Raw genomic sequence first — 22,714 nt, 5'->3', positions numbered from 1 at the left:
TGATTAGATTTGAAGGGAAGACAAGCTTAGGACGTGGAGATGAATAATTGCAGCAAGAAGAACGCCTAGTGATGTCCAATATCAACACGTGCATGAGGGAGGATAGGGAGGCAGGTGTACAACATAAAGAGAAGGAAAATAAGAACCGGACTTGGGTTGGCTACCAGGAGGCCCAAAATTGATATACGTGGAGAATTTGTGTCCGTGCTCCAAATCAGGCATGTAAATAAAATTTGGAAAGCTTGACTCCTGTACTTTCCACATTGTATTGTACACCCACCAACCCAGAATGACAGAGACCGAGTCGAAATTGGCAAAACAGTAAAGTTGCCGCTTCTCCTAGTTTTCCAGATATAGTCATTTAAGTTAGGAAAATTAGAGATAAGGTTGTTTTCGACCTAACACTAAGTTGGATGACCGGGGGTCATTATATATCCTTGTAAGTAGTGGATTTTAGGGTTAGATGGTGTTTTGATTAAAATTCTTCCAGATTGAATTGCTTTAAGTATTCCTCTTTGCATCGATCATGATTATTTACCTACACAAAATCTATCTTCTATCGGGAATTGGGAGATTGCAGAACCGCTTCGTGGTCGGCGACTACGTGTGCAAGTGTATGGTGTTGTGAATATCCATTGGGTTGCAGATCTGTCGCATTGGCAACGGGGAATAACCGGAGAGTTCAAGAGCATCATACAGTTTATCCATCAAGTTCATCATTGACACCATCCTCTCAGTAAGAAGATCGGGCCACCCCTTATCATTTTTTGGCTCCTCTCTCTCTCTTCTCCCTACCCGCGGGTGCCTGAATCCCGTCGCCGGAGTCTCCTTCCACGTTGTCCCGCCGCAAACGCCGCCAAATCTGACTTCCACATCGTATGTCGCTTCGACCTGTGTCAGAGCCTCGTAGTACACCGATATTCGCTGTTGGAGTCTCCTTTCACGTTGTTAATTGTCGTATCGGCTTCTTCCACACCATCCACAATCGCGTCCACTACCAGATCCATGTCCCAAGGTATGGTGTCTCCCCTCCCGTGCACCATTGCTCGAGATACATTATAAATTGACTTGAGGTAGGGTTAGGATCTGCCTCTAGATTTCTAGAATTAAATTAAATTTACATAGGGTTAGGGTTTGCCTCTTCATACTTCTTAGTTTAATGTTGGCAATGTTGTTTGATTCATATTTCTAGAATTAAAATAGTGGCAATGTTGTTTTTTATTTATTTTTTGCATCGCAATAGGGACTAGTAAAGTTATTCGTCTATTGTACATGCTCTATTTGCACGGATTGAACAATGAGTACCAACGTTTTGGCGAAACATTGATTAACTTCCATTTTGCCAAATTTCTGTCACTCAGTATGTTCACTTTATACGCAAAGGTCATGCCAAATGAGTGGAATTTGGTTATATTTCAAGTGCATGGGATTAGCATGTTATTTATAAGGATTTTTATTACTTTCATAACTTATCACTCATGTCAACTATTTATAATTGGTAAGTGCTTCATAATGATTCATCACTAGGGATCATGGTGCGTAAGGCTTGTCGTATCTGCAAAAATCTTTATATCTGCAAAAATCCCTATATGGATAGTTTCATAAATGCAGTACAATCCATGTATCGGCAAAAATCTTCTTGAAGGGGATTCAAAAAAACTATGGTAATAATGTTTAATTCTAATAATTTTCTGAATTTGTTTTACCATCTTTACCATTAATTATGAATTGCACTTTTCTTAATTGTTGCATAGTGTATCCCATGCAACGTAAGGGCCGACTTCAACAGTATAGTCGGCGACAGTTTGCACTTTAAGGATGATAAAGGGCACAAATTCAAAGTTGATGATCGTAAGCAAAAGGATAAAACCACCATAAGTGGCGATGGAAGGAAGAGCTACATTTCAAAGAATAAGCTCGACGAGGGAGACTAAATAGGCTTTTACTTGCATGGAGCGGACAACAGGTTAAGGACTAAGTATTTCTCCGACCAAGATCATGATGAGCTTGACAAAGATGATGAAGATGAACAAGATGATGATGATGATAGAGAGTATAATGATAGAGAGGATGATGATGATATCCAAGTTGATGACGATAGCGAGGATGATGAGGGTAGCGAAGATGATGACGATGATGGTCCATACAATTCTGCAATTTTTTCTCATAGAATGAAGTAACTTACTAAGGATGATACACACAATCTCATCGCTATCCTACCATCAAGTGTGCAGTACTTGAGGGAGCCATTTGTGCATCGTTGAACTAACACCAACATCGCTAGACACATCATGGTATGTTTTGTATTCTTCCCCTTATTTTGTTCAATATATGGCGAGATCTATAGCATTGCGTTCTCTATTTTATTTTAATAACGGGATCTTAGAAATTACCTATGAAGATGATTTACGGTCACGACATTCCTACTGTCAACAAAGTTGGAGTACGTCTTCGAGCAACACATCCTGTCACCAGCGTTCAGTACAAGACAGACACATACGGCCACATATCATTCTATGAGGTCAGATGGCGGGAATTCTTGAAGGGAAAGAGACAACTAAGGGTTGACACACCAGCGCTAATCATGATATGGAACAATGACAACAACAACTTACACATGATGGTTGTTGTAGACCTTAATTAGAAATAAGGTCCAAGTCAAAAGTCTCCAATCCTAGGAACTCTTTCTTAGTTAGTTAAGATGCATGTGATACATGGTTTGTTAAGTGAAACAAATTTTAAGTGTCAGTACGTGTCATGAAGAGTACTAATTAACTAGTGAACCTGCATCCCTAACCTTTCGGTGGCGTGCTCAATTTGCTTCTGATCTCCAAGGTTGCATCATGTTGCAATTTCTAATATGGGGTTTATTCTAAACATAGCCATGGCAGCACAAATGTTGTCGTGGATGCAATTTTTTTAATTTGCATGCCTTAATTTTCAGTGATGGATGCTCTACGACGTCATCCACACCTACAATTGTCATCAGTGGCGCGCAAAATTGGGTTGCCCGCCATTGTAGGGTCACAAGCATGGACAGGCGCTCGCCCATCACTAATGCCATTTTAGCAATGATGGGAGGTCAGCGTAGGGCAGCCCTGAGAGCCTTCTCGTCATTGCTGGGGGTTTTGCACCCACCACTTCAAGGCATTCCTGCAATAGTGACTTGAAAAATGAATGGCCCCATTGGCGGTCTTGCTATCGTCTCCATGGAGGTCAGTGGTGGGCGACCTGAGAGCCTTGCCCACCATTGCTGGGTTTTTTACGCCCGTCACTTCTAGGAATCCCTCCAGCAGTGCCTTGACAAGAAATGACCCCATTAACGGCCTTGCTATCATCGCCACTTGATATGAAACCGCTAGATATCTTCTTTTATCATACGGCTGACTTGGACCATCAGCTTGATTTTTGAACGTGAGCATTTCTTTGAGTATTTTTGCAAAATTATGGTCAGATTCAAACTTATCTTCTTAAATAACTATGGTATTAGTGGAAAAATATATGCGTACGATGGCTCAATGCTATTCTAGCCGTTTGTCATATTTCTGTTTCAGCCTACATAAGCATATTCACATTCGATGGTCGTAACATTTTTTCTTTTGATGTTTAGTTATTCACATTTCTAGAATTGAACAGATCATGAATAAATAAATCAAATGAATCATGAAGGCATGAGTATAACTCGAAACATTCCACTTCCTTGCTTTATAGATGAAGCCCAAACCATAATACACAACATAATGATGCAAGGTAGTGAGGAGACCTTTTTGGAAATCAAATCTCGAGAGAATTGGAAAAAATGCACACGAATACGCCGTCGACAAATAACAGTGGTAGCCCAAAGGCCAGGACACTCTCTAGGACACCTAAGCTCCGTGATAATGCCCTTAGGAGGGAAATGACACATGAAGCGTTGTCGAGTCCAAGATGGACAATGATATTCACTGAATCTATGTCCAAGAGAGGAGAACCACAATGACTTCCTTAATAGGAGAGCCAAACCCGCGAGCGTTGATGCTCTCGGTTCCAAAGCACACATCTATTCCTCGATAGCTCTTCCATGCCACCACGAGGCACTCAACATAGCTGCGGTGAGACCAACCTCTAGATTCGGATATGGGTGTCACTATTGTCAAGGATAGAGAGAGGTCATGAGCCACGTGTTGCTGCACCCCTCATCTCCCACACGACAAAGAGGCATAGCCACCATTGTCGTCGTGGTTGAGTGTCGGGGATCCAACCATGCAGACCACCATCCGTGGTTGCTGCCCCAACATCTATGTTCGAGACATCACGAACCATCCACATCACATCAAAGTAACATGCATGAGAGGAGTAAAGGGAACTCCTTCCTCTTAGCCTGACATCACCCTGGCCCGGGTCCACACCTTCACAACAGGTGGCGTTGATGCTTGAGTTCTCACTGAGTCCCGAAGACCGAGGGGAACACTACGATGAGACTGTCAACAAACACCGTCGAGCAGGGCCCAACAAAAGACCTTTGGACGACTGAGATGAGCTTGAACGGTGCCATGTATGTGGCTGTCGGCATCGATCTGACCCACGACGTATTGGATTCACGACAAACCTCCCATGGGTACAACCCGGACCGAGCCCACCCTCACCTATCCGGGGCGACAACCCGAATCCACCTTGGGCCCATATCTGGCTCACCGAAGCACAAACCCTAGGTCAAAGGCACAGCCGCCACGCATGCAGCCGACACCACCAGCACCTGCCCAGCACCGCGTGCAACCGACTCTGACCCAGACAAAGGGACGTCGCCACCTCCACTTTTAAGCCACGTGTAGGCCAATGGAGGCCGTGCTACCACATCCACTACACATGTGTCGTGCGATTTCAACCTGCTGCATCGGCACCACATGAGGACCGAACACGAGCCAAGGAAGCACCACCACCATCAGCATACATCGCTCGGAGGCGGGGCAACAGTCTCCGACCCTTTCCGCCTACTGGCCAAATCTAGCTGTCACACCCAAGCACTCCTTGTCCACTTTATTGCCTATCACGCAGTAGCCTCCCGTGCATGCTTCCACCGCATTCAAGCACTGTCATCGCACGAGAGCACCGTCGTGCCATGCCCTGACCCGTGCCGCCCCCACGCACGAGCGATGCCAATACTCCATCACCTTGCGGGTACGACACGGGAGGGGATGTTTTGTTTTCTAACCAAGGGTGAGTATAACTGATCTCGAGCGGCAACATAGATAAAAAAATATTTTTTTGTATTAACTTCTAGTTGTACCTTTTTCTTGCGAACACACAAAGCTTGCATACCATTTCATTGATAGAAGGAATTAGAACGAGTACAAGTAGTGATAAAACATATGACACGAACACAAAGGCGTGGACATGATGCACGGAGCAGAAAGACATGGGATGCTCGACCCGAAAAGGAAAAAAACACAGCTAAGCTCGCCATACTAGGAAGTAGCCTGGACCAACAGCACGATGACCAACATCTCCAGATCCTGAACCGAGGACGCCTCGAGCAACCAAGGCAGCACCTTCACGAAGGAGAACGACGTCGAGACGTCGCGCCGTCCGATCCGGATAACCGGACCTAGGGTTTCCCCTGATGCTCGAAGAGGGGCACAAAACATCGGTCGTGACAACACCTCCAAGAAGAGGACAACACCCTCAAGCGTTGTTGCTGCCAACAAAAGATGCAGGGATTTCACCCCTGGCCAAAGTTTGAGCAATCCCAAACCATCAGAGCACGAATCAGCGAAGAAGAAGTCGGGCAAAGGCCTGAACCACAACCACACAAGTGGGAGCGATGTCGGACGCGCGAGCAACGAAGTGGTGGAGGGACCGACGAGGCATGGAGGCAGCCGGCTCGGTGGCTAGGCGGAATGAGAAGCGGTGGAGGATGACGATGGCCAGTGGCCCCAGCAATCCAGGATCTGGAGGGTAACGCACATCCAGGTCACTGGGACCGAAGCAACAAGGACGACGACGAGACTAGGGAGCCAGAAGGGGGTGCAGCTTCTGAAGAACGCCAAAGTCGAAGACGCGCCGGGATGGACGACCAATCAAAGCATCGACAGGGTGGGGGTGTAGAGACGTCGAGGCGCCGACGAGCCAAGGGAGCCAGAAGGAACGCAACTCCTGGGGCGTGCCGAGCCCGGAGCCGACCCTCTGAGGCAGCCGCCCAAGGGGGGCCGACCCGAAGCTCAGGAGGGAGGGATGTGGGGACAGGAATCGCAACACGGAAAGGGCACCCAGCCGCTGGAGGAGACACATCGAGCCAGGGAACGTCGTTGTTGGTCGAAGGCGAAGCTCGATGTCCCGTCGGGGGAGGGAGGACGCGATCGCTCGAGGACACGAGGAGAAGGCCTGGAGGCATGCGCCAAACCAGCCATCAGTCACCGAGGGAGGGGAGGGGGAGGGGGGAGTCCGGGGAGGCACAACGCATCAGATTCGCCCCGCCGCCGCCAACCTGGGGTCCGGTGCGGCTTCGCCGGCTGACTCTCCGGCGACAGCAGGTCTTAGAGTTGAGGTTTTCCACTAGGGAATCCGACGAGATCGCGAGCTTCGTGACTGAGGATTTCTATGCGGCTTGTGGTAATTTGTGATGGACTAGTTGGAGCACCCCTACAGGGTTAAATATTTTCGGAAAGCCGTGCCCGCGGTTATGTGGCCACGTGGAAAGTTTGTTTAACACTGGTTCTAGATAACTTGAAGTTAACTTAATTAAAATATGCCAACTGTATGCGTAACCGTGGCCGTTCGTGAGTTCCTTCTCCGATCGAGGACACGGTGGGGTTATGTATGACGTAGGTAGGTGTTCAGGATCATTCTTTTGATCATCAGTAGATTACGTCTGTTATGCGTAGATCTTCCCCCTCTTATTTCGTGTACTCGTAGGTTTAGCCACCAAATATATGCTTAGCCGTTGCTGCAACCTCGCCACTTAACCATGTCTCACCCATTAAGCTTTGCTAGTCTTGATACCTTTGGGAATGAGATTGCTGAGTCCCCTGTGGCTCACAGATTACTACAACACCAGTTGCAGGTACAGGTAAAGGTTACTTGACGCGAGCACGTTGATTGTTCATTTGGAGTTGCTTGTTCTTCTTCTTCTTCATCGATCTAGGAGGCCGGCAGCCTGGGATAGCAAGGATGGACGTCGTTCTTCTTTTCTCGTTTGTTTTCGTCCGTAGTCGGACCCTGCTCTTCTTCATGATGATTATGTATTGTACTGATGTGACTCTGATGTAGCTTGTGGCGAGTGTAAGCCAATTCTATTTATATCGCATCTTTTCAGTACATGTACTCCATTCTTGCGACACGACGAGATGCGTTTCTATCCCTGACGAGGCCTTCGTGCCAAATTGAGGATAGGGTCGCATCTTGGGCGTGACAAGTTGGTACCAGAGCAGTATCGACCTAGGAGCCCCCTTGATTGATCGAACTGGGCCGAGTCAAGTCTAGTGAAAAACTAATTTGAGTCTAGTTATATATCGGAGAGTAGGATTCTTTTTTCTCCTCTTCTATGCTCTGGTGAGGAACCTTGACGTAATAATTTAATTCTACTCCTCTTATCACTCAAATTTTTTTAGGATCACGTGGATATTTTTGGAATCTATATGATGCCGATGTGACGGAGTTCTGTCTTGGTGTCTCCTATCTGCTTTGAGTTTTAGGGGAGTTGAGCTCCAGGAGATTCTTGAGCACATCGTTATCATTCAGATATCTTAGTATCTCAGAACGAAGGATGTTCGTAATTTCTGTTGGGGAACGTAGCATAAATTCAAAATTTTCCTACGCATATTCAGATCTTCCTATGGAGAGACCAGCAACGAGAGAGGGGTAAGAGCATCTTCATACCTTTGAAGATCGCTAAGCGGAAGCGTTTCTAGAACGCGGTGGATGGAGTCGTACTCACAGCGATTCCGATCTAGTGCCGAACTACGGCACCTCCGTGTTCAACACACGTGTAGCCCGGTGACGTCTCCCGCACCTTGATCCAGCAAGGAGGAGGGAGAGGTTGGGGAAGAACTCGAGCAGCACGACGGCGTGGTGTCGATAGAGAGACGAGGTCTCCCGGCAGGGCTTCGCCAAGCACCGGCAGAGATGAGGAGGAAGAAGGGCAGGGCTGCGTCGAGAGAGAGGCAAAAGTCTGATCTCCAATGGCCAAAAGTGCCCACTATATATAGGGGGAGGGAGGGGCTGCGCCCCCTTGAGGGTTTCCCTCTCCTGGGGGGCGGCAGCCCTAGATGGGGGCTGGTGCGGCGGCCAAGGGGGGGAGGAGGGGTGTGGCGCACCCCTGGTGGGCCTTAGGCCCACCTGGCTTAGGGTTTGCCCCCCCCCCTTTTCTCCCCCACGCATTGGGCTGAGTGGGGAGGCGCACCAGCCCACCTAGGGGCTGGTTCCCTTCCCCACTTGGCCCACCTTACCTCCCGGGGTCGTTGCCCCCCTTCGGTGGACCCCCCGGGCCACCTCCGGTGGTCCCGGTACGTTACCGGTGATGCCCGAAACACTTCCGGTATCCGAAACCATCCGTCCTATATATCAATCTTTACCTCCGACCATTCCGGAGCTCCTCGTGACATCCGGGATCTCATCCGGGACTCCGAACAAGTTTCGGTAACCTCGTATAGCAATTCCCTATAACCCTAGCGTCATCGAACCTTAAGTGTGTAGACCCTACGGGTTCGGGAGACAGGCAGACATGACCGAGACACCTCTCCGGCCAATAACCATCAGCGGGGTCTGGATACCCATGGTGGCTCCCACTTGCTCCACGATGATCTCATCGGATGAACCATGATGTCAAGGATTCAATCAATCCCGTATATGATTCCCTTTGTCTGTCGGTATAGAACTTGCCCGAGATTCGATCGTCGGTATACCTATACCTTGTTCAATCTCGTTACCGATAAGTCTCTTTACTTGTTCCGTAGCACGTCATCGTGTGACTAACTCCTTAGTCACATTGATCTCATGATGATGTTCTACTGAGTGGGCCCAAAGATACCTCTCCGTCACACGGAGTGACAAATCCCGATCTCGATTCGTACCAACCCAACAGACACTTTCGGAGGTACCCGTAGTGCACCTTTATAGTCATCCAGTTACGTTGTGACGTTTGATACACCCAAAGCACTCATACGGTATCCGGGAGTTGCACAATCTAACGGTCGAAGGAAAAGACACTTGACATTAGACAAGCTTTAGCATACGAACAATATGATCTAGTGCTATGCTTAGGATTGGGTCTTGTCCATCACATCATTCTCCAAATGATGTGATCCCGTTATCAGTGACATCTAATGCCCATGATCAGGAAACCATGATCATCTATTGACTAATGAGCTAGCCAACTAGAGGCTTGCTAGGGACACATTGTGATCTATTTATTCACACATGTATTACTGTTTCCTGTTAATACAATTATAGCATGAACAATAGACGATTATCATGAACAAGGAAATATGATAATAACCATTTTATTATTGCATCTAGGGCATATTTCCAACAGTCTCCCACTTGCACTAGAGTCAATAATCTAGTTACATTGTGATGTATCGAACACCCATAGCATTATGGTGTTGATCATGTTTTGCTCGTGGAAGAGGTTTAGTCAACGGGTCTGCAATATTCAGATCCGTGTGTACTTTACAAATATCTATCACTCCACTCTGGACATGGTCCTGGATGGAGTTGTAGCGGCGTTTGATGTGCTTCGTCTTCCGGTGAAACCTGGGCTCCTTGGCTATGGCAATGGCCCCAGTGTTATCACAGAAGAGTGTCATTGGACCCGACATGCTTGGAACCACTCCAAGGTCGGTGATGAGCTCCTTCATCCAAATTCCTTCATGAGCTGCTTCTGAAGCAGCTATGTACTCCGCTTCACATGTAGATGCTGCCACGACTTCTTGCTTGTTGCTGCACCAGCTCACTGCCCCACCATTCAACACATATACGTATCCGGTCTGTGACTTAGAGTCATCCGGATCTGTGTCGAAGCTAGCATCGACGTAACCCTTTACGACGAGCTCTTTGTCACCTCCATAAACGAGAAATATTTCCTTAGTCCTTTTCAGGTACTTAAGGATATTCTTGACTGCTGTCCAGTGTTCCATACCGGGATCACTTTGGTACCTCCCTACCAAGCTTATGGCAAGGTTTATATCAGGTCTGGTACACAGCATGGCATACATTAGAGAGCCCACGGCTGATGCGTAGGGGACAAAACTCATCTTCTCTCTATCTGTTGTCGTGGTCGGCGACTGAGCCTTACTCAATCTCACACCTTGCAAAACTGGCAAGAACCCTTTCTTTGAGTTTTCCATATTGAACTTCTTCAATATCTTGTAAAGGTATGTACTTTGTGAAAGACCTATGAGGCGTCTTGATCTATCTCTATAGATCTTGAGGCCTAATATGTATGCAGCTTCTCCAAGGTCCTTCATTGAAAAACTCTTGTTCAAATAGGCCTTTATGCTCTCCAACATCTCTATATTATTACCCATCAATAATATGTCATCCACATACAGTATGAGGAAATCTACAGAGCTCCCACTCACTTTCTTGTACAGACAGGCTTCTCCCTAAACCTGTATGAACCCAAACGCTTTAATCACCTCATTAAAGCGAATGTTCCAACTCCGAGATGCTTGCACCAGCCCATAGATGGAGCACTGGAGCTTGCACACTTTGTTAGCATCCTTAGGGTCGACAAAACCTTCTGGTTGCATCATATACAACTCTTCCTTAAGGTTCCCGTTAAGGAACGCTGTTTTGACGTCCATTTGCCAAATTTCATAATCATAAAAGGCGGCAATTGCTAACATGATTCAGACTGATTTCAGCTTCGCTACACGAGAGAAAGTCTCTTCGTAGTCAACTCCTTGAATTTGTCAAAAACCCTTTGCGACAAGTCGAGCTTTGTAAACGGTTACATTACCGTTTGCATCAGTCTTCTTCTTGAAGATGCATTTATTTTCTATGGCTCGCCGGTCATCGGGCAAGTCCACCAAAGTCCATACTTTGTTCTCATACATGGATCCTATCCCGGATTTCATAGCCTCAAGCCATTTGTTGGAATCCGGGCCCGCCATCGCTTCTCCATAGTTTGAAGGTTCACCGTTGTCTAACCACATGATTTCCATCACAGGGTTGCCGTACCACTCTGGTGCGGAGCGTGCCCTTGTGGACCTTTGCGGTTCAGTAGTAACTTGATCCGAAGCTTCATGATCATCATCATTAACTTCCTCTTCAGTCGGTGTAGGCGCCACAGGAACAACTTCCCGCGCTGCGCTACTATCCTGTTCGAGAGGGGGTGTAATTACCTCATCAAGTTCTACCTTCCTCCCACTTACTTCTTTCAAGAGAAAGTCTTTCTCTAGAAAGGATCCATTCTTGGCAACAAAGGTTTTACCTTCGGATCTAAGATAGAAGGTATACCCAATAGTTTCCTTAGGGTATACTATGAATACGCATTTCTCCGCTTTGGGTTCGAGATTTTCTGGTTGAAGTTTCTTCACATAAGCATCACAGCCCCAAACTTTAAGAAACGACAACTTAGGTTTCTTGCCAAACCATAGTTCATACGGTGTCGTCTCAACGGATTGAGACGGTGCCCTATTTAAAGTGAATGCTGCAGTTTCTAATGCGTATCCCCAAAATGATAGCGGTAAGTCGGTAAGAGACATCATAGATCGTACCATATCTTATAAAGTGTGATTACGACGTTCAGACACTCCGTTGCGTTGCGGTGTGCCAGGCGGCCTCAGTTGTGAAACGATTCCACACTTCCTTAGGTGTGTGCCAAACTCGTGACTCAAATATTCTCCTCCACGATCAGATCGTAGACACTTGATTTTTCTGTCACGTTGATTCTCGACCTCACTCTGAAATTCCTTGAACTTTTCAAATGTCTCAGATTTGTGCTTTATCAAGTAGATATACCCATACCTACTCAAATCATCGGTGAGAGTGAGAACATAACGATAGCCACCGCGAGCTTCAACGTTCATTGGACCACACACATCAGTATGTATTATTTCCAATAACTCGGTTGCTCTCTCCATTATACCTGAGAATGGAGTCTTAGTCATCTTGCCCATGAGGCACGGTTCGCATGTGTCAAATGATTCAAAATCAAGAGACTCTAATAGTCCATAAGTATGGAGCTTCTTCATGCGCTTAACGCCGATATGACCAAGGCGGCAGTGCCACAAGTATGTGGGACTAGAAGCTCAAAAAAGCCAACAAAAGAACTGGCCCTAAACACTACAAAAAATTACTTTGAATTTGGGTCAATCTGATACGTCGTATCTATAATGGATGGTTGATATAGGAGTGTATAAAACTTAGCTTCATCGAGTCATTGAAGCGGTCAGGGATCAGGTGACATGCATGTCACCGTGTACCTTGCGGTCTAAATTTAAATTTAAACATTGCCAAAAAATTTGAAAAAAATCATGCATGTTCACAACACATATTAAGATAACCCCTAAAAAATTCAGATCAAAATTCAAAACATACATCGAGAAATAAAAAAGAGAAATCTGTCATGAATAGTTCGCAATGGTTCTGTGTATACTATTCACATCTGAGTTTCTTTTTTTTTTTCTTAATGTATGTTTCGAATTTTGATCTGAATTTCTTAAAAATTATCTTAATATGTGTTGTGAACATGCATGATTTTTTTTTAGATTTTTTTACAATATTTAAATTTAAATTTTGACCGCAAGGCACACGGTGACGTGCAATTTTACCTGATCCCTGTCCCATTGAAGCTGCATCGGTAGCCTTGCGGGTACGACACGGAAGGGGATGTCTTTTTTTCTGACCAAGGATGGGTATATCTGATCTCGAGCGGCAGTATATAGCTAAAATATAGTATGAACTTCTAGCTGTATCTGTCCAACATCTTTTGTTTTCGTTTTTGCGGGCAGTATCTATCCAACACTTGATTTGCCCATTACTCAACGCAGCCTTGCAAACACTAAAATAACAGGTGCATCATCCCCTCGCCAACGATGGACAAGCAAAATTAACTATCAGCACGAAACGCAACGGAATAGGGCACCCAAAGTTTAGTAAGCCCGCCATAACTTGATAATTAAACCACCAGAACTGAACTAGCAGGATTACCATGAAGATGCAACACAACCCCGGATCAAGGACGCCAGCGGCCATGGATTGTCACCTCTTCCACGGGGAGGAGCAGCGGGTGGCAGTGTCCCGCGAGGCGGCTTCGGTCGCCGTGGACACGTGCATGGTGGCCGCCGCGGTGACCGGCGCGTCGCTGCTTGCGTGGTGGTCGGTGGCGTTCCACCCGTCCAACAGCCGGCTGTGGATGGTGCCCGTCGGCCTCGTGCTGGCATGCACCCCGGCCGTCGTCTACCTCGCGCTCAGCCTTTCGGCCGAACCGCGCGTGCAAGACGGCGGCATGAAGACGGCGCCGTTGTCAGCTGTGGTGATGTAGCAGCCTGGCTGTGCAAACATAGTACGTGAGTGCACGTAGTATTGTTCAGCTGTTCTTCCATCGATCAATCACGTTGTTACAATTACGTACTCCCTCCGTTCCTAAATATAAGTCTTTTAAACGATTTCACTATGTGTCTACATACGAAGCAAAATGATTGAATGTATACTCTAAATTATGTCTATATACATCCGTATGTAATTCACTAGTGAAATCTCTACAAAGACTTATATTTAGGAACGGAGGGAGTATATTTTTTGGTTCGTGTTGCGCATCATATTGTTACACTTATGTCAGTTTTTGACTCATGACAAACCAACAACCGTCCCCTCGCATCGCTCCCAGGCGACGCCCAGAGGAACCCTAGCGCCGCCGCCGCTCCGGCAGCTCTCTCTGCTCCCGTTCGCAGTTGCTACCGCCGGCCTTCGGCACAGTGGTGGCGGGCCCTGCTGCCGAAGATGGCGAGGGCGCTCTCTCCCTCTCCCAGGGCGACGTTGGAGGCTGGCCCCGTTGACTGGGATGGCGACGGCTGGCGGACCAGCGCGAGGAGCCCGGGGCGGCGGCCCAGGGACGAGCTGGCCAACGCGTGGCGTCACGGGTGGCACGTGCTCGACGGCGGCGACGGCTTCGGCCACTTGGGTGGTGCGGCCTCGCCGGATCTGGGCTCGGGCACCTGGATTCGTGCGCGGGACGGTGGGGCTGCACGTCGGCGGCCGCGGGCAGCTGATGGCGTGCTGGCGTGCTGGTGTGCTAGTGGGGCGTGGAGGCCGTGGTTTTCTGGTGGGGTGCGGCTGTAGGCTCGGGGCGGCTCGGGCGCGAAGCACCGCAGAGGTGTTTCAGGCGGAGGCTGCAGCTCGAGGGGGGCTTCTCTCTCGTCTGGTTTGGCTCGGCCTGAGGCGGGCGTCGGCTGGGCAGAGGCGGGTGGCAGCACAGATCTAGTCGGGTTGTTCTCGTGTGGAGGTGTGGAGGATGGCAGCGCGGCGGCGCTGCATGTGGTGGCTGGAGCGGGGCGGCTACGACGGCGTGAGGTGCCGCGGTGGTTTTTGTTGGCCGTGTGCGACTGGTGTTGGCGGCGGCAGGCTCTCTCGTGCATCATGGATTCTTGCGAGGGACGTCGGCGGGTTGAGACCACAATAGGTTTGGTGAACTCCGGGCGAAAGCCTAGCATGACGACGGTTGATGTCGGCGCCGACGGCGTCTTTGGACGTCGTTTCCCTCCTTGGAGGCATCGTCGAGTGGAGCCCCTTCACCTCCCTTGTCGCCTCAGTCGAATTCCGGGTGAAAATCCTAGCTTCGGCCTTGGTCGCATCGGGCATCGACGCATTCGGTCGCTTCCTCCTCGGGGCCGATGCCTTTGGAGGTCCGGTCACTTGTCAGCTCTGGTGGCTTGGAGTTTTGTCGTCGGCCAGGTGTATGTGCGGCCTTCGGGCCGGTGTGAAAGTCGGAGCGGCGGCTCCGTAGATTTTCTTTGCGTTTGGTGTTGTCTTTGATCGCTTGGGCGGCAAAGCCATCGACTTGGCTGGATCGTGGCATCGGGGCCAGTGTGGATGTCGGAGCAGCGGCTCCGGAGATGGTTGTAGGGTGTCGGCTTCGGTTGCTCGGTGACGAAGCGGGCGGCTCGTCCGGAGCGTGACCTTGGGGTTGGCGTGTGTTCTTGTTGGTTGTAAGTCGGAGCAGCGACTCCGGAAAAGAGTTGTAGGGTGTCAATTTTGGTTGCTCGGACGACGGAGTTGGCGGCTCATTGAATGCACGGCCTTGGGGTCGATGTGTGGATCGTTCTTGTATTGGTTTTCGATCAATTTTCCTTATTAACTCGTCAATTCTTCTTTTTTTTATATGAAAATGCATAGCTCTTGCTGGCTCCTAAAAAAACTTATGTAAGTTTTAAATATATGTGCGATTGAGGTATGTGCTATACGCGTAGTTCATGCAATTAATGTAACAAATGTATTTTCCTGCAAAAAAAACAAATGTATTTAAATTTGTTTGTGTGTAACTCTTTTTTTATCTAGCGAAGTCACTATGGAAATTTGTTGCGTTGCCGAGTGTCACGGACACTCGGTGAAGGACGGAAAACACTCGGCATAATTTGTATCGAAAACCGTTTCCGATAGAGGGCGTTCGACGTACACGCCTCAAACAAATAGAACTTTGCCGAGAATCGTCCATCAAAAGCTCAGAAAACTTGTTGACGAGAGCCAAAAGCACATTCTCAGCAACATAAAGTTACGGAGTCGAGTGAGGACGACATCATTATGCGAGAGACAGTGTAGAACTCGACAAACACTTTCCCAGTTGCCGAGGGTCAGCTCTTCACTTACTTGGCACAAGCAACTCCGCATGAACTGCCACGTGTCGCCTTTTGTCGAGAGTACCGCCAAGCTCTCAGCTTTTCAGGCATGAGCAACTACCAAGTGCTACCTTTTGCCAACTTCGTTTTATTGACTAGGCAAAAGGACAACCAAGTTGTCAGTGTCTGTCACATGTCCAATTTATCGACTGTGGCTTTCGAAAAAGATATCTACGTCAAGTATGGATTTTGTAAGACAGCATTGCCAACTTGGTTTTTAATTCTTTTTCATATAACTCAGCAGCAAAAATAGATATAACAACAATATCCACTAAGAATCACATACATAAATTGGATACTATATAAGAATCACATACATAACAATAAACTCACAAAAGGATCATATATGATCCACAAGATTCATATGAGTCACAAAGTAATTATTTAGGACTCTTATTGTAAATTGAATCTTCGCGTACCATGCTGTGCCAGGCCCTTTTATAGCCAGGCGGTGTGGGCCAGCCCATGCGGCCAGGTTTGGTCCATCCACGCAGAGGCTATTGCCTATTTGGCTAGCCAAAATCTTTATGCCTACTTGACGACATGCAACACACATGGTCCAAAAGTGAAAGAAAGACTGTGCGCACCCGTGGATGGCATTAGTAGATTTGTCGCTCGCTGCGGCGAGTTGTCGGACAAACGCACACGACAACGGGGCGAGGGAATTTAATGGGCAGACCCATTAGCGCCTTTCACTGATCCCTGTTTTGGAAACCTTCTAAAGGTTTTCAGCCGTTTTTTTGGTTTTGGAAAATTTTTAGAAGGTTTCATGAACCAATTTTTCTCGATTTCGTTTTTCGTATTCTTTTCTATTTCGTTTTCAAAAAATGATATGGATTTTTAAAAATGTTTTGGATTTTCAGAAAAAATTCTTCAAATACAAAAAACGTTTTTATTTTTCAAAAAGAGTTCTAAACTTTAATTAGTTGGTGTTTTTAGAAACATTTATAACTTAGAAAAATGTTCGAGCTTCCAAATTTGTTCAGCATTTATCAAAACTGCTCTTGGTATCAAAATTTGTTTTCAAGATTCAAAAAAAATTCGTCCTTTAATTTTTTTTCGCGCTTTCAAATTTCTTCACGTTTTTTCAAAAATATTCTTCATTTCAAAATTGTGTTCAGGATTTTTCAAAAATATTCTCGGTTTAAAAAAAAAATCTCAAGATTAAAAAATGTTCTTGCTTTACAAAGAAATCACGCTTCTAAATTTGTTTGATGTTTTTCAAAATTGTTCTCCGTTTAAAATTTTTGTTCTCAAGATTAAAAAATGTCCTTGCTTTAAAAAATTGTTCCTACTTCCAAATTTGTTCAGGATTTTTTAAAATCATTCTCTGTTTCTATTCTGAATATTCAAAAAATGTTCGTGCTTTAAATAATTGTTAACGGTTCTAAATTTGTTTGGGTTTTTTCAAAATTGTTCTCTGTTTCAAAATATTGTTCTCAAGATTCAAAAAGTGTTCATGCTTTTAAAACTTGTTCACACTTCTAAATTTGTCCAGGACTTTTTAAAATTGTTCTCGATTTCAAAATTTATTCTCAAGATTCAAAAAATGTTCCTTCTTTAAAATTTGTTCACTCTATCAAAATAATTTGGGGTTTTTGGAAATCCCTTCCCGTTTCAAAATTTAGTTCTCAAGATTCGTTAAAATGGTCATGGTTTAAAAAATTATTTACGGTTCCAAATTTGTTCGGCGTTTTCCAAAACATTTCTATTTTTCAAAAAAAATTCTCAAGATTCAAAAAATATTGGTGCTTTAAAAAAATGTTTGCACTTCCAAATTTGTTCAGTATTTTTCAAAATTGTTTTCGGTTTCGAAATTTCTTATTAAAATTTGAAAAATGTTATTGCTTTCAAATTTATTCGTGGTTTTTCAAAATTGTTCTCCGTTTTAAAAAGAAATCCCAAGATTCAAAAAAGGTTCGTGTTTAAAAAAAATTGTGCTTCCGAATTTGTTCACGATTTTTCAAAAATATTCTCAATTTTAGAATTTGTTCTCAAGATTTCCAAAAATGTTCGTGCTTTAAAAATTTGTTCGCGCGTTCAAACTTGTTTTCCGTTTCAAAAAATGTTCATATGTTAAAAAAATTGATGGAAAATTCAACATGTGTTAGTTCTCAAAACAAATGAAAAATGGAAAAATAAAGAAAAAACGAACTAAAAAAAAGAAAAAGAAAGGAAATAAGCACAAAAGGAAAAAAAAAGAAAACTGGGCCGGACCAGTTGGGCGACCAGACTATGTGTCCGAGGACTTCGTGCCGCAGAAGGCGACGAGCTCCCGGTAGATTTCCCCTCTCTCCGTACCATATCCAGACCACATTATTGTGGTCGTCGTGCTTCCCGCCCCCACGGCCGGTGAACTAGCCGCAACGACGGCGACGACGACCACTGGTCCATGAGAACCCGGTGCGGCCGTACCCGTACGTGTCATCCCGGCAGCCTCGAAACGACCGCGGTGGGCGCGTGCCAACAAGGCGCGCCTCAGGGCAAGGCAAGAGCACCACCACCGCTAGCTTAAGCTTGAGCGTGCGAGCCAGCCGTCACAAGTGGACACCAGTTAGCACCACCATCTTGCGCGCAAAGATCAACGCCAGCAATGGCCTTGATGCCTGTGGAGCTCTGCTACGCCACGTTGGCATCTCCGGTGGCGGCGCCGTCGGGCAGGAGGGTGCCTAGGCGGCGGGCGGTGGTGCGGTGCGCGGCGACCGCGCCCGCGCCGATGGGGGAGAAGACCGAGTACAGGGACGGGCCGCTGGAGCGCGCGTTCATGGGGCTGTTCGCGCGCAAGATGGAGAAGTTCGCCGGACGGAAGAAGAAGCCGGGCCCGGGCGGCGAGGAGGAGAAGAAGGCGGTGTGGGAGTGGGACTACGAGAGCTTCGTGGACGTGTCGCGGCGGGTGATGGTTGGGCGGTCGCGCGCGCAGCAGCAGGAGGCCGTCCGCGAGGTGCTCCTCTCCATGCTCCCTCCCGGCGCCCCCGAGCAGTTCAAGAAGCTCTTCCCGCCCACGCGCTGGGCCTGCGAGTTCAACGCCGCCCTCACCGTCCCTTTCTTCCACTGGCTCGTCGGCCCATCAGAGGTAAGTGATTGAATACCCCACACCGCCTCGCGTCAATTTTCAGATATAAAAGGCTTATCATCACGTCGGGTGTTGTTGAGTAATCAGGTTATCGAGGTAGAGGTTGACGGAGTGAAGCAGAGGAGTGGAGTGCTCATAAAGAAATGCAGGTATGCAATACAGGAAATGTGAGGAAACCTTTGATTTGATGCCACAGTCACGTCATCAGAATTCATGCAGGTACTTGGAGAACAGCGGGTGCGTTGGGATGTGCGTCAACATGTGCAAGATCCCCACGCAGAGCTTCTTCACCGACGAGTTCGGCCTTCCCCTCACCATGAATCCAAGTAAGTCCACTTGATGATTAGCTAATGCAGGCCAACAGAATGAAATGAACTAGTAGTGCGAATTTGTTCTCCGAATATACATGCTTTCTCTAGACTGAGTTTCCTGCCTTTTCCAACTGAAATGAAATTCAGTTATCCCTGGCTGATGATTATCTTGCTCACTGACCCAACAACATCTCAGACTTTGAAGACATGAGCTGCGAAATGATATATGGTCAGGTGCCCCCACCACTGGAAGAAGATCCAGTGTCAAAACAACCCTGCTATCCCAGCCTCTGTGAGTGCGTCCAGATTTGGCAACATTTTCAAGTACTGAACCAATCTAGCACTGAAATTGCACTAACATGTATCATCTGCCACAAATTTGTTGTGCTGGCACAAATTTTCAGGTTCCATATCGACGCCCTCCGCAGCAATATGCCCCAAAATTCAGAACTAGAGAAAGCAACGAAAACATTCCTGAATTCAGATCTTGGTCGCTTTCAGTTTCTTCTGCAAGCGCTCACAAGGGTTTTGATACATAAATAATTGTGCATGGTATCCGATAGGCCAGAATTTCAACAGGGACAATAGATAGTGCATCGGTAAATTTTATACACTCAATGTATATAATGTAGCCCATATCTTACAGGAAATGCAAGGGTACATCATCCGAATAACTACTACTAATTTTGTAATTGCTGCATCTTTTCGCCGCATGACTAGAGTTTTCGGCTGTCTATCTTTTTGTAATAAAGAGTAAAATATGTCTACTGTATGTTCTGACTTGTGAGGGGAGCATCAAGCAATTGTCTATGTTGGCATTCAAAACGTGGAAATAGAGGATGTTGGGGAGTAGGTTATAAATGGCAAATGAGCGGCGTCCGTAAGTTCCATTTGCTAGAATTTTATCTACTTTTGGACCAGCCTAATATATAATTTCAAAAAATTCCTAATAAATTCTAGAGGCCTACGCAGCCCATTTGTGCAAGACAAGAGGTGAAAATATTTAGTCTCACATTGCTAGTTTAGTGGGAGTTGGACCTCGTAATAAGGGAGGATGTTTTCACACATGTATGAGTTTGAGAACAAGAGAGACATACACGCGCGCTCCTCCTCCGCCGCCCGCCTCGTCGCGCCGCGCCGCGGGTTGCGGGAACGAGCCGAACTAAATTTTTGCCACGCACGACTAGTATACGAAAGGTTAGTCGAAAGCTGAACGTTTTGCTGTAGTGGATATTGAAAGCAACACACACTCTTCGACTGCTGTTCGTTTCGTTTTCCACGCAGCACTCTTCGGCTCCCGTCGTTGGCCTCTCGCCTCCTTCTCTTGCGCCTATAAAAGAGAAGTCGCTCCTCTCCAGAGAAGACGGGACAGAACTTCCTCCCGTCACCGGCTCCTTCCTCTGTGCTGCTGGTACGTTCTTCCCCATCCCTACTTGCGGCGTGCACCGTAAGTCGGGACAGTATGCCTCCGGAACTCCGTCTCTTCGAGTCCTGTACGGGAGAAGGGCGATAAGGTTTTTGGGGAGCGCTCAGCACGACTACTGGCTTCCATCACGAACACTGACGATCTCTTTCCGGACGACGACTACTTCCCCGACGTCGACCACCTCTTCGGTAACATGGCCAACGACAATGCCAACACCAACCCTACTGCTACTGCAACACAATACGTACTCATGTTCTTTTTCGTTGAGTTCCTACCACAACTTTTTGCTATATTTTCACTTCTAGATATGTTCCGTTTCTGCTCATCACTCCATATGATGCCTTGTGTATGTAGTACGGCTCTACATATGTTCTCTTCTAGATCATATGTGCACATGTCTTTCGTCGTCTCATCTTTATATTCCATGTCTTGTTTCATCTATTTTATGATAGTCATGTTTTCCCTAGCTTTTCTTTTAACAAAATCCTATGGTAAATTTCTCATATTTCCAACACTCCAAAAACTTTATTATAGGCAATTTACCCCAAGTGGTTTTGCTGCTTCCATGAGACCTCCTTTATTTGAGGGTGTCCACTATAAGAGGTGGCGCGTGAGAGCTGTTTGTGGTTTCAAATCATGAGCTGCTATGACGCCACTCTTGGCAAACCTGAAGGAGATCATGATGCTCAACATCTAGCTTTTCAGAAAATGGATACCTTGTTTAAGGCTGCTCTCTTGAGCGTTCTTGGTGAGAACATAGTTGATGATTATGCGTCAATTGACAATGGAAAACATATGTGGGATGCATTCGAGGCCAAGTTTGGGGTCTCGGATGCTGGCACTGAGCTGTACATCATGGAACAATTCTATGACTACAGGATGACTGAAGAGCGCTCCGTAGTTGAGCAAGCTCACGAGATACAGTCATTTGCAAGAGAACTTGAGCACTTCAATTGCATGCTACCGGACAAATTTGTTTCCAGAGGCATCATCACTAAACTTCCTCCTTCGTGGAGGAACTTTGCTACCCTACTGGAGCATAAGAGACAGGAGTTTTCCGTTCCGGATCTCATAGGTACTCTTGATGTGGAAGAAAAGGCGAGAGCAAAAGACACACGTGCTCGAGGCTTTGAGGGAGGTTCTAGTGCCAATCTGATACAGAAGAAAAACTTCCAGCCCCACAATTTCAAGAACAAGGGCAAGTTTGATGGTAAAGCAAAGTTTGATGGGAAGAACAAGGTTGTACAGCACACCAACTTCAAGAAGAAGAATGACAAGAAGAAAGGTGTTTGTCATGTGTGCGGAGATCCTCATCATTGGGCACCTAACTGCCCTAATTGTTATGACAAGCGTCAACATGGGAAAGGCGGCAAGTCCGCTAATGTTGTCATTGGTGACACTGATGTGGAGGATGCTGGGTATGGTATATTTCCCACTATCCTTTCAGTATGTCGTTTTCCCGATTGGTTGATTGACACGGGTGCTAATGTGCATGTATGCGGTGATATTTCCATGTTTTCATCTTATCAGTCCGCACGGACTTCCACCGTGCTGATGGGCAACGGTACAAGTGCTTCTGTTCGTGGTGTTGGCACGGTCGATCTGAAGTTTACTTCAGGGAAGGTCGTGTTGCTGAAGAACGTGCATTATGTCCCCTCCGTGAATAAAAATCTTGTTAGCGGATCTCTTTTGTGTAGAGATGGCTACAAGCTTGTCTTTGAATATAATAAATTTGTAATATCCAAGTATGGAACTTTTGTTGGTAAAGGCTACGAGTCAGGAGCCCTGTTCCGTTTATCCTTGGCAGACGTTTGCAATAAAGTTGTTAATCATGTTTACAACAATAGTGAATCAAATGTATGGCATTCACGTCTATGTCATGTCAATTTTGGTTGCATGTCGTGACTAGTCAAATTGAACTTAATCCCTAGCTTTACCACCGTCAAGGGATCTAAGTGTCAAGTTTGTATGCAAGTCAAACGACCTCCTAAGTCTCATACGGCTGCCGAAACGAGAAATCTTGCACCACCAGAGCTCATACATTCAGATCTATGTGAAATGAATGGCATTTTGACAAAAGGTGGAAAGA

The 22,714-nt window shown here is 46.5% G+C and overlaps 2 protein-coding genes across 3 annotated transcripts; both read left to right on the top strand.

The window, feature by feature from the left end:
- The first annotated feature begins 12,913 nt into the window (after positions 1–12,913).
- Positions 12,914–13,465, top strand: LOC123409027. Its single transcript, XM_045102028.1, has one exon. The coding sequence runs from the start codon at positions 13,133–13,135 to the stop codon at positions 13,463–13,465; it is 333 nt and encodes a 110-aa protein (XP_044957963.1). The 5' UTR covers positions 12,914–13,132.
- A 4,638-nt stretch (positions 13,466–18,103) lies between these two features.
- On the top strand, positions 18,104–19,971 carry LOC123408633 (beta-carotene isomerase D27, chloroplastic). 2 transcript variants are annotated; one of them, XM_045101694.1, is made up of 5 exons: positions 18,112–18,888; positions 18,976–19,037; positions 19,108–19,214; positions 19,396–19,491; positions 19,604–19,971. In XM_045101694.1, the coding sequence occupies exons 1-5, from the start codon at positions 18,409–18,411 to the stop codon at positions 19,651–19,653; spliced, it is 795 nt and encodes a 264-aa protein (XP_044957629.1). In that variant the 5' UTR covers positions 18,112–18,408; the 3' UTR covers positions 19,654–19,971. The 2 variants fall into 2 exon arrangements, with proteins under 2 accessions (XP_044957630.1, XP_044957629.1); XM_045101695.1 differs by lacking the exon at positions 19,604–19,971 and having other exon boundaries at positions 18,104–18,888; positions 19,097–19,214; positions 19,396–19,487.
- The last annotated feature ends 2,743 nt before the right edge of the window (positions 19,972–22,714 follow it).

The sequence above is a fragment of the Hordeum vulgare genome, chromosome 7H (genome assembly GCF_904849725.1).
Source record: "Hordeum vulgare subsp. vulgare chromosome 7H, MorexV3_pseudomolecules_assembly, whole genome shotgun sequence".
In the NCBI taxonomy this organism is placed as follows: domain Eukaryota; kingdom Viridiplantae; phylum Streptophyta; class Magnoliopsida; order Poales; family Poaceae; genus Hordeum; species Hordeum vulgare.
This window is presented reverse-complemented; position numbering and strand designations above follow the sequence as displayed.